Source organism: Brienomyrus brachyistius, chromosome 5, assembly GCF_023856365.1.
Source record: "Brienomyrus brachyistius isolate T26 chromosome 5, BBRACH_0.4, whole genome shotgun sequence".
In the NCBI taxonomy this organism is placed as follows: domain Eukaryota; kingdom Metazoa; phylum Chordata; class Actinopteri; order Osteoglossiformes; family Mormyridae; genus Brienomyrus; species Brienomyrus brachyistius.
In genome coordinates this window covers 38,446,656-38,461,021 of record NC_064537.1, presented here as the reverse complement: position 1 = coordinate 38,461,021, position 14,366 = coordinate 38,446,656, and the positions used below count along the sequence as shown (strand labels likewise).

The 14,366-nt window shown below is 40.7% G+C and overlaps 1 protein-coding gene across 2 annotated transcripts; it reads left to right on the top strand.

Annotated features, from left to right (window-relative positions):
* Positions 1-594: 594 nt before the first annotated feature.
* Positions 595-13,946, top strand: LOC125742447 (dynein axonemal assembly factor 3-like). 2 transcript variants are annotated; one of them, XM_049014454.1, is made up of 11 exons: positions 595-1,234; positions 2,918-3,024; positions 3,996-4,089; positions 4,172-4,326; positions 4,581-4,757; positions 5,341-5,463; positions 5,833-5,955; positions 7,834-7,996; positions 11,168-11,282; positions 11,468-11,542; positions 11,679-13,946. In XM_049014454.1, exons 1-11 carry the CDS (start codon positions 1,153-1,155, stop codon positions 11,812-11,814), a joined length of 1,350 nt encoding a protein of 449 aa, XP_048870411.1. In that variant the 5' UTR covers positions 595-1,152; the 3' UTR covers positions 11,815-13,946. The 2 variants fall into 2 exon arrangements, with proteins under 2 accessions (XP_048870411.1, XP_048870412.1); XM_049014455.1 differs by lacking the exon at positions 5,341-5,463.
* The last annotated feature ends 420 nt before the right edge of the window (positions 13,947-14,366 follow it).

Here is a 14,366-nt window from a genome sequence, read left to right as displayed (position 1 = left end):
AAATATATTTTTAAAAATGAGCATCTGGTATGCACTTTTCTTATGTCATCAAACTTATAATGTGATCATGGCCTGCTGTATATAAACTGATATTGATATGTGAGTCATATACAGCCAAATATTCTTAAAAATTCCATGTCCCTTGAAATGACAAACTAGCCCCCACTGTCTTTGCAACTGTGGGTGGAATTTTACAATATAATACAATATAATCGATACTTTTATTGTCCCCGTAGGGAAATTGTCTTTACACCTCCCACAACTTGCTCTTTTTTCATAGAGGAAGTTGTCTGCAAAGGGCTGCCACCCGTAGCAGCGCCCAGGGAGCTGGGAGTTAAGGGCCTTGCTCAAGGAGCCACAGTCTGAGGCGGGGTTTGAACCTGCGACTTTCTGATTACAGGCACACAGGCTTAGCCCACAGAGCCACACGCTGATCCCTAAACATTGCAAATGAGACAGTTATTACTTTTTCATTCAAACACGACAGTGGTGCGATTCTTTTCGACATCGCTTGTTCATGCAAATTGAACCAAACACCCAAAGTAATCAGAAGTCAACAAATTTTCACTATTCACAGTGGCGATTACGTCATGGGGAGGCAATCCGTGGCAAGGGGCAGTTTAGAGCACAACACTTGCATCCCGTCTCGTGTTCCCCTACGTCGTGCTTCCCATAGACAGCTTCTGCTTATTGCATAATTAAATAATCCTTAAAATATGCTTACAACATTGGCTAAGTATTATATAATGGTGAAATTTCACTTTACTGTTCATTAGCGGCAAAGCGATCATGTTCGAAGTATTTGCGAGGATTTCGCTGTCTTCCGGTGACTGTTGCTAGGCAATATGAAACTTTGTGTTTGTTCTTCGGTTTCTCGCGGTGAAAGCATAGCGCTGACTACGCTAACATTTTTTTGCTGTTTTAATAAAGCTTCGTGTTAAAACGGATGAACTAGTATGAGCTTATAGACGTAGGATAGTGAACTAGATCTGCGAAACCAAGCAACCTTCTTACAGACCTTTGAAAGTGCTTCTAGGTCTTTTTACATGTGATATTCTTTTGGTCTGCTCGGTGCAATTAACTAAAAATAGGAGGTTGTGTGGTATCCAGTTTTGCTCGTTAAGGTTAATAAGTAAGTACAGAGTTTTGAGGATGTGTGCTTACAGGACGATGGATGGGGCTGGCTGTGTGACCTGGTGGGGTTTCAGTCCAGCCTTAGATCTTGTCAGCCTTGGTAAGTAGTAACAGTTCTGTCCGTGTAATACCGAATTCTGCACAGTTGCCTACCTTTGTCAGCTGGCTAGCACGAGATTTTCGAGACAAGTCTCCACACGTATTTACGTGAATATACGTTTCATTACCTTGTAAACAGTTTGTAGGGTTTGCTGACTGCCCCAATGTTTTTAATGTTGCTAATTTTAGGTTTAAAATGGATTATTAGAGATTCGCCGTAAGATTTCTTGCAGTAAGCGTTTGAGCCTGCTATGATCCTGCTATGCCAGATGCGTGAGAGTTGGCAACACTCATTCTAAGACCTTTGATGGATGGATGGATTGTGTGACTGAACGGAAGGTCCATGTGTACGAGCTCTATACGCATTCTACGTAGCGTAATTTCTCATTCCATGATCTTTTTTGAATTTCTTAATTTTGTCTTGGTTTAGGCAGGATAGATCTACATTGTTCTTTTAAAATCAGCATTAAAAAAATGCGCCGCATTGTGTTAAAAGTGTGCTGTGCTCCAAAACATGCAGCCGATGTTGCATCAAACTTCCCCGTTTGTTCGCTTCTTATTGATTTATTTATTTTCAGTAATCTGTCTTATGTTTTTGTAATGTATGTACAGTCATATTTCAGAGAAATAATTGTTTTATAACAACATGATAGATCTGCTTTTCAGTTCCATTATCATACTTTATGATAATTACACGGCTGTTACCACTAGGTACATTTCCTGACAATTAGGAATGCTAGATATAATGTGACGACAATTGTCTGAAATGTGTAAACCAGGGGTCATCAACCTTTTCGAAACTGAGAGCTACTTCACGGGTAAAGAGCCATACGAAGGGCTACCAGTTTGATACACTCTTCTTAAATCATGTATAATACACGTTTTAAATGCTTTTTTAAAGATATTGTCATTTTCAAATCTATATAAATGCAAATGTGAGAAGAAGAAATTGAAGAAGAATAGCAACAGGATAAAATAAAATTTTAGATGCTGCTCACTGGTGAGTTGTGCTATTTTTAGAACAGGTCTGCAGTTGAGTCATGTGGTCCTTGGGGGCATCCTTGTGCCCACGGGCACCATGTTGGTGACCCCTGGTGTAAACAGTCTGTTTTAAGACCCAACTAACACATCTTTTTCCTAAAACTGAATGCTGTGTTTCTACTTTTTAGAAGCCAATACTCGAGTCACAAAAACTGATGACAGCTGTGTGAAATAGTCACCCTTTAGCCCGAGCTGACCTGTATAACCCAGTTATAAAATCTTTCCAGGATTATAATTTTTATTTATGATGTCTGCTTACTGTTGGGTCACTGTTTTTTTCCTAGAAGTGTTTGAGGTCACAACATTTGCTGATTGCTATCAGAAATTGTGACCCCTCTGCTAATACTATTTCTTCCTATTTGCTAGCAAGGACATGCTCTTATCAGTCCTTAACAATGGTCAATTCTTGATCATGTACCTGATTTTTTAATGGAAAATTAGATTATAATGAGCTGACTTTTATAAATATAAATGAACATTTAAAAATGTCAAATAATGTGAACATACCTGTATTGTTGGCCTGTGCCTTGTGCAAGGTGCTTCTTGGAATAGTATCCATTCTCTCCATAACCAAATCCTGCATAAGATGGATAATACGTGTTTGTGTTTTTTTGTCTAAAAATGATTGTGTTCTCTTTTCCAGGAGCAGTTAGACAGAAGGGTCGGGTGAATGTGTTGCTTGTCGGCAGTGGAGACCCAAGACATATCCTCAAAACCATCGCCCACCTGAGCTACACCGATACCCTACATGTGGGTGCCTGGGCGCCTGCAGCTCTGTCATTGGTCAAAGGGCTGGCTGAGCAGCAATCTCTCTGAGAAAATGTATACACAAGTGAAGGCTACTTTAAATGGGCTTAGTCAGCATTTTTCTTAGAACAAATAATTTTCTAGCATTCCTTATTAAACAAATGGAATCAATAAACCTTATTGTAATATAATTACTGTCTTTTCAAAAGAGCAATAAATGTACAGACGCTCCTCTACTTACTAACTTTCAACTTATGAACTTTCAGACATATGAACGAAGTTTAGATTGTGTTCATTGGGCTCCCATTTCCTGTCCGCAACATCAATTTTTTTTTTCCTTGTGCGCCAGTTCTGCCTAGTACGACTTCTGGCCGCTACTCCCGCCGTGCAGCAGCATAGCGTGCGTACTCTTAGCATCCTAGTTCTTTGTAGTTGCGTATATCCTTAAAATGATGCTGAATAATGACTTATGAACATTTCAAGTTACGAAGAGCCGGTCGGAACATATCTCCTTCATAAGTAGAGGAGCGTCTGTACTGACTAATATGCAAACTAATTTTAAAGACTAAATGACTGACCATGTCCCCTCGTTAACCTCGTGTGGAATCCTCTTGGTTATGAGTTGTTCCTACTCTTGTTTAATTCAGTTTATTTAAGTGCTTCCCTGTTAGTCCTTCCCCAGTTCTGTCATTGACGTCTATCCGTTGTACTGCATCATGTTCCGTACTGTTCTCTCCCAATAAATCCTTCATTCCCCGATTCTTCGGCTCCTTCACTTGCTTCCCTCGCCTGTGCCTCCCCCTCTAGTGTGACAATAGTTTTCTTCTGTATTACAGCCGAAGGTTGTATTATTGCTATAATTTTTTATTATTTTTGTCTTTCTGGGTAAATGTACTTAGTATGTTTTAGTTCAGAGGTTGCAGTTTAAAAGGCAAGATGTTGAAGTATAATCTTCTTTCTCTTTGCCTTTGCAGGTGTGGGTGGTAGAAAACTGCCTGGAAGTGGTAGCTAGGCAGCTGTTGCTGCTCTATCTGGCCCTCACTCATCCACGCAGCATGGGGTTACAGGGTCAGCTTATGGCACTATACATAAGGCCAGAATGCGATTCATAATTATTTGTATTTGATGCATTAATTTCATTGTCTTTCAGAGAAAACCGAGGTATTCCTGGAGATCTTTGGGAACAGTGAGGTCCGCAGTCAGACCGAGCAGGTGCTTAGACACATGGCCAGGCAGCTTTCCTTGGGTGTTACAAACACACTCACAGGCCTTAACAACTCCTGCCTGGACACTACTCATCTTAGGGTGAGTCATGTGTTTGGATACTTCGGACACTTTGAAGTTGCATGACTCAATATGTTTGCTTTCTTATTTCCTCACAATAAATAAAGCTAAGGTTTTGCTTTATTCTTTCATTGCACTACTTATTCTTGGAAGAAAATAAAAAATAAAATCCTCCTAGCACAATGGGAACAGCCCTGCCTGTCTTACAAGGCTGTCTGTCTTACTACTGGGAATGAAAACCTAAAATTTGCATTTGCACTCTGACTTCATTTCAGTTTAAGGACCGTGATGATCTGGACAGGATATTCAAACAGTGGATACGTCCACCCTCACCAGCACCTTCCATATCAAAGGTCTGGGACAGCCGGGTTAGGCAGCACCTGGGCACACGCTACGATTCCAGACTGGGATGCTTCGACTGGGATCTTATGATGAAGCTGCATCAGAGGCATGTGAGTGTTTCTCAGCACCTCCATTGTAAAGTCCAGTTTTAAATCCATCCATTCATCTTGAAACAGCTTATCCGAGTAGGGATCATGGTGAGGGTTGGCGGGGGTGTGGCCTGGAGCCCATGCCAGGTAACATTGCCAGAGATACACCTAATTTATTGTTCACTTATTCATATACTGCACTTGTCTTGTTTTGCATTGTCTCTTCTTTTATTGCACTATCATTTGTCCTTTTGTCTCCCCATGTGCTTGTCCCTACCCCTGCAACTGTGGCATAAGAATATCACTGTCCCCTAAATATGACAAAAAATGGGAAATTTCAAACTTAGTCTTACTGCATGTCTTTGGACAGCATGAGGAAAACGGAGTAACCAGGGGAAACCCATGGAACTCATGGGTTAGACACAGATGCAGATACAAACCCCCAGCTAACACCATGCCGGCCTAAAACTGCGGCCTAAAATTGCTGATCATTTCTACAAACATAGTACTGAAAATACTGATTGCCATTAGGCCAGCTGTGTTTCTGTGCATCCAGTGTGTTTGTATGATCACCAATAATTTCTGTGTTTTTTTCCTCCTTCAGTGTACAGTTATTAACAAGCAGCAGTATATCAGGTGGAGGGAGCGAGGGGTGGCTTTTGAGATGAGGGAGGGTCTTTATCAATCCACCAATCACAGTCTGCTTTCCACCCGCATACTCAGTCGAGTTAGTATTCAGTTTTAACTTATATACTTAAATGATTATTCAGGTAGATAAACTGGTAGGTATTTTTGTGTGAAAACCAGTTTCATGAGTGGTGCATTCTTGTAAATTATGTAGGTCTTTTTGACTACAAATCCATCAGTAATAATTGAGTGTAATAAATATTTAACTGCAGGACTCTACAGACTAACTTACCATTAATTAAAGTCTTGTGTTATATTTATATAATGATAGTTTCTTGCAATGAAATGGATACAGAGATATTAATAATAGTTTGGAGTAAGATGAATAAAACCTATATATGGTCATTGTTAAAAGGTGCAGTGATGCCAGTCATGGTGTGTTTGGTTGTCTGTTTTTTTTTTCTATCAGAGGGGAGACAGAGTGGCAGTTCGTGGGTACTGGGGAGATATTGTTTCCAGCCCCTATCTCTCTTTCGGCATTGAAACGGACAACAAGACTCTTATGAAGACACAGAACGGGCAGCATACCAAGGTCAGTGCTTCTCCCTTTCCCTTTTGTACAGAAAATAAAATGCATCCAGGATATTGTACAGCAGCGTAATAGTGTAGTGCAGAGGTACCAGCAGGCAGTGCGGTATGTTGGACTGATGCCAGTTGTAAATAGTTCACTTGTGTCGTTGTAAATGTGCTTTGTGTTATGTCATGTATATTGGTTATTTTTTTTTTGTTGTACGTAGTGTGTGTGTGTGTGTGTGTGTGTGTGTGTGTGTGTGTGTGTGTGTGTGTGTGTGTGTGTGTGTATGTGTGCATGCTCCCACCGTGTGTATGAGTAGTAAACACAGTGATGAGCATGGTGGGTAGTGCGAGTGTGTGCATTGCAATGGTACAGGTGTAATGTGAGGTCAAACATGAAATGCAATGACTGAAACTGAAAAAAACATTAAAATAATATGAATAAGAAGATATATTTTTATATTTTGTTTAGTCACAATCTACTTTGAAAGTATTAGTAAAAAGGAAAGACAAGATACGGGTATTTGTGCAGAACTTTTCACACAGATGCGATTGAAAGTATTTTACGGAGATCAAATAATAAGGAATAACATTATTACACAGTAAGAATGCACTTAAACTAGAAGGTAACCAGTTGGCTATGGGAATCAAACCAGGAACTTTCGCGGCGTAAGGTAACAGCCACTATATTAGACACTTGTAACTTTTACGTAATTTACACATTTAGTCTGTCTGCAATTCATTGCCAAGCCAACTCCCTGCCTGTATTTATGGCCACAGTATTGCCTTTTTTAGGGATCATATCTTTGTATTCTTCATACAGCTCCATCAGCAGCATTTGTTCTGCGGTGAAAAAATACACCGCTCTCATTTTACACTCATTCTGATTCATTTGATCGATGTATCGTTTATCCATTCGTTTGGGCTTCTTAAATATCTCGGGTGTGTGCACTAAGTGAGACCTGAGGCCTTGAAGTTTAGAGATGGCGCTAGTTTGAGTCTGACTTTTTTGGGACAGTCTTCATTTCTTTAGCTACTTTCATGAAATACCCCCATGGCCAATACAATAATGAATAATTCTATGAATTGAATAACTTACATGTACAGATGCTCCTCAACTTTCGAGCGTTCAACTTATGAACTTTCAAACATAGAAAGGAAAGGACTGTAAGTCCAAATTGTGTTCATTGGGCTCCAGTTTTCTGTCCGCAACATCAAATTTTTTTTTCTATGCTCCTAGTGCGACTTCTGGTCGCACTCCCAGCAGCGTACCGTGCGTACTCCCAGCATCCTAGTTCTTTGTACTTGCGTATAACCTGAAAATAATCTTGAATAACGACTTACGCACATTTCAAGTTACGAAAGGCCATAAGGAACGTAACTGATTCGTAAGGAGAGGAGCGCCTGTATTAATTTGGCAGGTGCTTTTATTCAAAGCGATTTACAGCATGTCCAGCGTCCCACGTGGCAGGCAAGAATCGGCCCAATGAACCAGCAATGGAAATAATAATTATAATACTAATAATAGTAATATTTTTTCCATTCACATTATTGGGACACATCAGCTCAAAATGTTCCAAAACATCCAAGATTCTCCAGTTGTTACTTTCAGAGTCACTTTCCATCATGAATGGAATGAGGTGTTGTACAGTATGTAATACAAACTATTTAGCAGTTTCTACAGGCGGATGTCCAAAGGTTTAATTTTGCTTTTATAAAAGTTATAAAGAGCCGACAGGATTCGAAACCTCTGACACCTCTGGACGAATTGGATGTTATCAGTCACATGATATTGCATAAATGAAGCAAGCTCCGATTCCTAGCTTTGTGTCGCTGGGCTTCTATTTGGCAAGAAAACTCTCAATATTATCTGTGCCATCACTATTTTTCTCTACAGACAGCCCAGGATATCTCTTATCACAATGTCCAGGAGCTGTTACGTTCGCTTTCCAGCAGGGGTCTGTCATCTTCTCATGAAGAGATGCAGGAAGCAAATGCTCAGGACAGCCTAGAAGTTCCCACATCGTCTTTGTCTGAAGACGCTCAGAAGTCGCCTAATGGTGAGGCCATATGAGATTCTGCACAGAAACCACCATCTGCTTTATCAGCAGATAAAAATTTGCACAAACAACACTAAGCACAATTTAGTGCTGGTCTGGAGTCCTTTACATTCTGTTGTTGATGTTAATGATAACAATAATAACTTGAATAGGAGACATACTATATAGAGATTATAACAGTAGTGATTGTAAATAATTACAATATCATGAAATTGGTGCATAAGGGCTGGTAATTATGATTTTCAACTTATTTAGAGTACTTGATTTAAATTAGATAATTATTGTACTTACAACTACAGTTCACAGAAATAATAGATAAGTAGTGGTAAATTCCCATGTCATTTACCTGAGCAAACCTACTTATTGGTTCATTAGAATCATAATTACTAGTATGTATTATGTAGATGATGATTATGTACTCTATAAAATAATGGTTAACTAAATTTAAAATTAGTGTTCAATCACAAATCACTTTGGTTTCAAATAAGACTTAATGTTTATTTAATTAGGTTTGGGTTGGTTCATGATTAATTAAGAGTATAATAGTATATCATTTGTGACCATGGTTTGAATTACACAGTGGCTTTCGGAGGAGCCCTTTTTTAACCCAAGTTATAAGCACATTTCTAAGGCTACGTTCACACTGCCAGCCACATCGATCAATTCCGATCAGTCATAACTACAAGTGACCTGTACTGTATATGACTGCAATGTGAACGCATCGGTCCTCCGATTTTTGCAACAACAAAAAACGTCATATCTGTGGGACGACTCATGGCATTAAAAATGGAGCCGTTAGTAGTTCATGAATGTATCGCACTTTGCTCTGGAGGATGACAAACAGTGAATCAGCTGTACATGAGCAGGTCGAAAAGGAGAAAAAAAGTCAGACAGCTAGCTTTTTCGGTTTTCGGAGTTGTTTTCGGAACTGCTGCACCAAGAGATGTGTGGGTACGAGCCTGCCGGTGCAGGCTGAAGATGTCTGCGCATGCGTATAAGCAAAAAGCCACATGAATTCCGATCTGGGCGTTTACATTCAGGTCGCATGGCCGCGAATCGAATACGTATCCGATTTAGTACCACATATGAAAGTGACACAAATCTGATTTGAAAAGGTCAGATTTGCATGCCCACACAGCCCTGAAAACATCACATCTGTGTCACATTAAGGCAAAAAATCCGATTTGAGTCACTTCAGCATAGCAGTGTGAATGTAACAGAAAAAAACAAACAAGGCAAAAAGACAAGAAAGGCAAAATAGGAAAGGGGCAGAGAGAAAATGCAAAGGCGAAACAGGAACAGAACGCTAAAAGGAAATTAAACAACATATCAGTCGCAGACCATGAGGCAATTGTTTTCTTCCATTGTCGGAGTAGTGCCATTGAGAGGTATGCCCATTCCTCGTGATTAGGATGTTGCTTCTGCTTCTAAAAAGCAGAAATTCCCTGGACATCTGGCTCAGTCTGCTGAAGAGTACACAAATCAGGTAGACACTAAGGGAAATCTGCAGTGGCCACTTGAGCTGCCTCAGTGAGACTTGTAATACATCAGGGAGCGAACTTGCAGGAACCATAGCTTCTACCACCCATTGACCCAGTATGTGTTGGGAGCAGCTGCATACCCAATGCTTCTCCCCGACCAATACTTGATCTCAAAATCAAAGGAAGAGAGCTGAGCCACCCAGCATTGTTCAGTAGCTCCAAACTAGGCACATGACAGATGACTAAGTGGGTTGTTGTCAGTATAGACAACACACTTATGGCCCAACAGATACTTCCTGAATTTCTCTGTGATAGCCCACTTAAGTGCCAGAAATGCCAACTTATTCTAGCTGTAGCTCACCATATTGCACTCCAGAGCCTTCAGGCTTCAGCTTGCAAAAGTAATTGGTCGCAAGTTGCCTCCCTCCCCAGAGAGATCACTGCCCTAAGGCCACCATGACTTGTGTCCACTTTCAAAATAAAAGTTAAGGAGAAGTGAGTATAGGCAAGCACTGGTGCCATTGTAAGCCTGCACTTGAGCTCCTCAAAGCTCCTTTGGAACTCCTTCGTCCAAGCCCCAATAGAGCCCAACGCTACCTTCCTTAACTTCTTCCCTCACCGCTCATTCACCAACCTGTGCAGAGTGGTGGCTAACTTGGTAAAACCCTTTACAAACCATCTATATGAACTGGCGAACCCCAGAAATGAACCCCAGTAGGATGCAGCCAATTAGCTACCACCATAATCTTGCCTGGATCAGTGGAGACACCCTTGTCGGAGATCACAAAACTCAGGTAACGCACCTCCTGTTGGAAAAATGCACATTTGGGGACCTTCACCTTTAAGCCTTCATGCTGCAGCCAACCCAGCACCGCATCCAATCTCTACATATGTTGTTCTACAGTGGATGAAAAAAACACAATATCATCCAGATGAAGGAGCTGGGACTGGCATTGCTGATTACCAAACATCCGTTGCATTAATCTCTGGAAGGTGCTAGGGGCATTGTACAGGCTAAAGGGCATCTGGTTCTACTCAAATAGCCCAAATGGCATACAAAATGCAGTCTTGAGTCTGTCCTTCTCGGCAACGGGAACCTACTTGTACTCTCTGGCCAGATCCAAAGTCAAGAACCAATAAACCAGATAAGCCCAAGGATGAAGGCTCAAACAAAATTGTAGCACCTGAATACTGTCCAGAACAGGTGACTGTTACCAACTTCATCGTTCCCCGAAGGAAGTGACACACCTTCCCACCCTCACTCTAACCTTACCTGGGGCACCCTCAGGTGTCTGCACTCTAGAACTATGACACTGTTGCAGGTCCTGCATAATAAACACAGGTGCCATAAACACTGAAGGCAACTTTAACAAGGTTGAACCATGCTGCCTAAAGAGCTCCTGATAGCACCTCTGCAAATTTTCCATCTTTAAATTTTAATAATAGCAAATGTGAAATTAAATCACAATGGTAAACAAAATGCAGAAAATCTGATAGCAGTTTGACCAGATCCGCCCTCAAAGCATACAGTTTATTCTTATAAAGAGTGAGTCTGTCCTTCACAATCAGAGCTCTAAAAATGAGACGGGTGGGACTTGTCAGTACATCCTTGTGCATCGTCATTGCCTCTTCTCAGCTCACATTTCACCATGGTTTTTAAGGTGTACCTAATTGCCCTCTTCTATTGCAGAGCTCCTGACCCTCTGTGGAGTAAATGTGACTTTCCTTCCTGTGGATTCATTGTCTAAACTTCCTGACAAACAAAAGTACAGTTGTTTGTTTGACAGCATATACTGTTCTGCCAGGTAATTGCATTTGTGTGCATTTTTCTGCTCTGATTCTTTATCTACTTTGTCACTTCATAAGTAACTTTGTCTATTTCTCTGTTCCTTTGATTGATTTTATAAACATGCATGTGCTGTTGTTTAATACGTATAGCCATAATTTGCTTATATTTTACATTTGTAAATGTGTACTCTTCTCATCATAGCATGGTTCACCAGCTGGGCCCATCACTGAGACTAATTGCTGCACCTAAGGCTGTCCTTGCTGTGGAACTTGCAGAGTGAGTATCTTAAATTGAACTGGAAATTATTGAATTGCACACAATACTCCCAGTCTATTTTTAGGGATGTGCAAACAATATTGTATCATAATTGAATATGTCATGTACACCTGACTGTGAGTATCCCATGTTTCAGCTACCTGCTAGATCTTTCTAAGGAGCAGGTCGCTGGATTTTCAGAGAAAGTTGACGACATTGCCCGAGGAGCAGGGTTCAAGCCATTGGAGGAAGTTAGGGGCATTTTTGCCACATATACACTGCAAGAGGAATGAACCCTGGTGACTATGATCTCCGGACATCATTTCTGTTTCAGATTGTCTTGGCTGTGTTGCTTGTTACTTATTTTTATCGTGTGGTTATTATTATTCTTTCTGGAACACTTTGGTAGTGAGATTGACAGTCACTGGTATGTGCTTACACTCCTCATTGCATTCACCACTAGCACAGTCTTCTTATTGTTAGTGACTTCCTGTAACCGATCAACTGATTATGTCCAGATCAATAACTTGGAATATCTGACAGCATAACTCATTTAATTTGGTTAAAATATTAACATTTCTCGGGCTTCATCGGTAGTGATGTGCTATCAGTTGCATGCCCTTATATGCCCTTTATTATAGTGAACAGACTACTTGAACATAATTAGTAAGTTTTGATATTACTGCTAGCTGTAGTGTGTTTCTTTCCAAACAGACTAAACTTACATTAATGTATTAGTTTGTGTTATTCTGTGATTATACATATTTTTTGTTGTATGAATGGACAAATTGAAAGGAATAAGTATTTTATTTTTCTTGTCAAGTTTAATTTTTATCCATTTTGGATGAATGCATTTAATTGCGTTGTCTTCTACGTCCATCAGCCCCCAACTTTCCCTTTGCTCTTTTTACTGAAAATGGGTTCATTTGTATCACTGAATTGCAAAGAGCCATGAGAACTACAAGTAACACAACCATCCAATCACAATATAAATATGCATGTAAATGGAATACACACTGTAGATGTTATGAACCGTATTAGGTGAGCAGGCAGGGAGCAGGGAATCAAGGTCAGGTTTTCCATAACAAAAGGAGTTTATTTGGGGCAAACGGGGAACCACACTGGACATACATCAATGACCGGCCTGGGGAAACAGACTTAAACTCGGACTGAAATACACAAGACCAACGACAGGAAACGTAGAACAGCTGGCAAACGGAAGGATTCCACACGGGGTTAACGAGGTGGCCGTGGTCCACGAGAGGGCTGGACGGAGGGACGTGACAGGATTCCCTAAAAAAGTGGCCCATAACAGTCAAATGTTTGGCCCAAACTTTGTAAATCAAATTTGAAACAACTGTATGATTGTCACGGAAAACGGAACAGAGAGGATCGGATCCTGGATTGCAACCCCACAAAAGGTTTATTATTACTCGCCCAACTACAGCACCGAAAGGGACAGGCAGAAAGCAAGGTCGAGGGACAGGCGGAATGGTTGAAAGCCGGAAGGTCAGTTTTACACGTAGGCACGGGACACGACCACACGGGGAGGTGGGGACGAGACGTGCCGGGCTCGGCAGGAAGGGCAGGTCAGGTACGGGAACGGGTCTGGAGAGGGAAGGAGAAACAGGTAAGGAACATACACTGGGCAAACAGATTAGGTCAGGAGCAAGGGTAAGACGATAGACTAGAGAGTGATTGTAAGGCTCGAGTACATCGGTGCAATACTTCGCGTTGGCCAGCTGTGATCGGGTTGCCTTTATCCCTCCAGTTATTAGCCCTAACCTCCCACACTGTGTAGGTCCCGCCTGTGTGGGTGTGACAATGATAATGTTATCCACATATACAGTGCTCAGCATAAATGAGTGCACACCCTTTGAAATTAAATCTTTTAATTTCTAAGTGATTATGAGGACGATTAGCTGTATTTTTACAAAACAGTTAATTAAACTTTGATTGTATCAACATAAGGGTATTATCACCTTTACTTCTTTAGGATAATAAAAATGATACATTTTATTCAAATAAGGTGATGCAAAAATGATTACACCGCAAAGAATGTCTCAGCAGAAAAACTTAATAGCATTGTCATTTACAGGAATTGACCAACACCTGTGTTTCTTTGTAATGTGTAACTCACCATGTGAGTTAATAGTGTTTGTAATGGGACCTCCCCACATTGTCCTGTCTCTATGTAAACAACGATTAGTGAACAGCCAAATTATAGACAATCACTGCTCTCCCGTATAGAAATATTTTCCTGTTCATATTATTTTAACATTTTTTTTTTCAGTTTCATTCATTGCATTTCATTTTTGACCTTTGTAATATGGGTATGCTTTTAATTATATTGGAATGAATTGGAATGCCAATATGTGATTTTTATAGACTTTGTTGTATTTATTAAATGACATGAGTAATGAGAGCGCGGAATTTTGTCCGATGGAACGATCTTTTGGAAATCAGTTCCCGCACGTCAGACGTTCTTTGAGACAATGCTTAACTAAACGAGACAGTTAAACTGGTCCAGAGCAGACTTGTTCACTAGCGTAAGTTACCATGGTAGCTCAACGGGGATTCATTTAAGACACGTTGATGGAATGGAACTCCCACTTAAATGAGCCAGACTTGTCGAAATAAGTCAGATTTTCCCTTAATCCTGCTTCGTGGAATATCCCCCAGTGGTGGTAACTTAATATGAGGAGTTGAGGAGTGTCGAGGTCAGCACCCTTCCAAACCTGTCCTATGTGACCTGTTTTTGGCCAGCATGTGCCGCTGGTCACTCTGTTTTTGCCCTCCCTCTTGTAGACCTCAGCACTTGTGTGTCTCACTGATTACCAGGCTG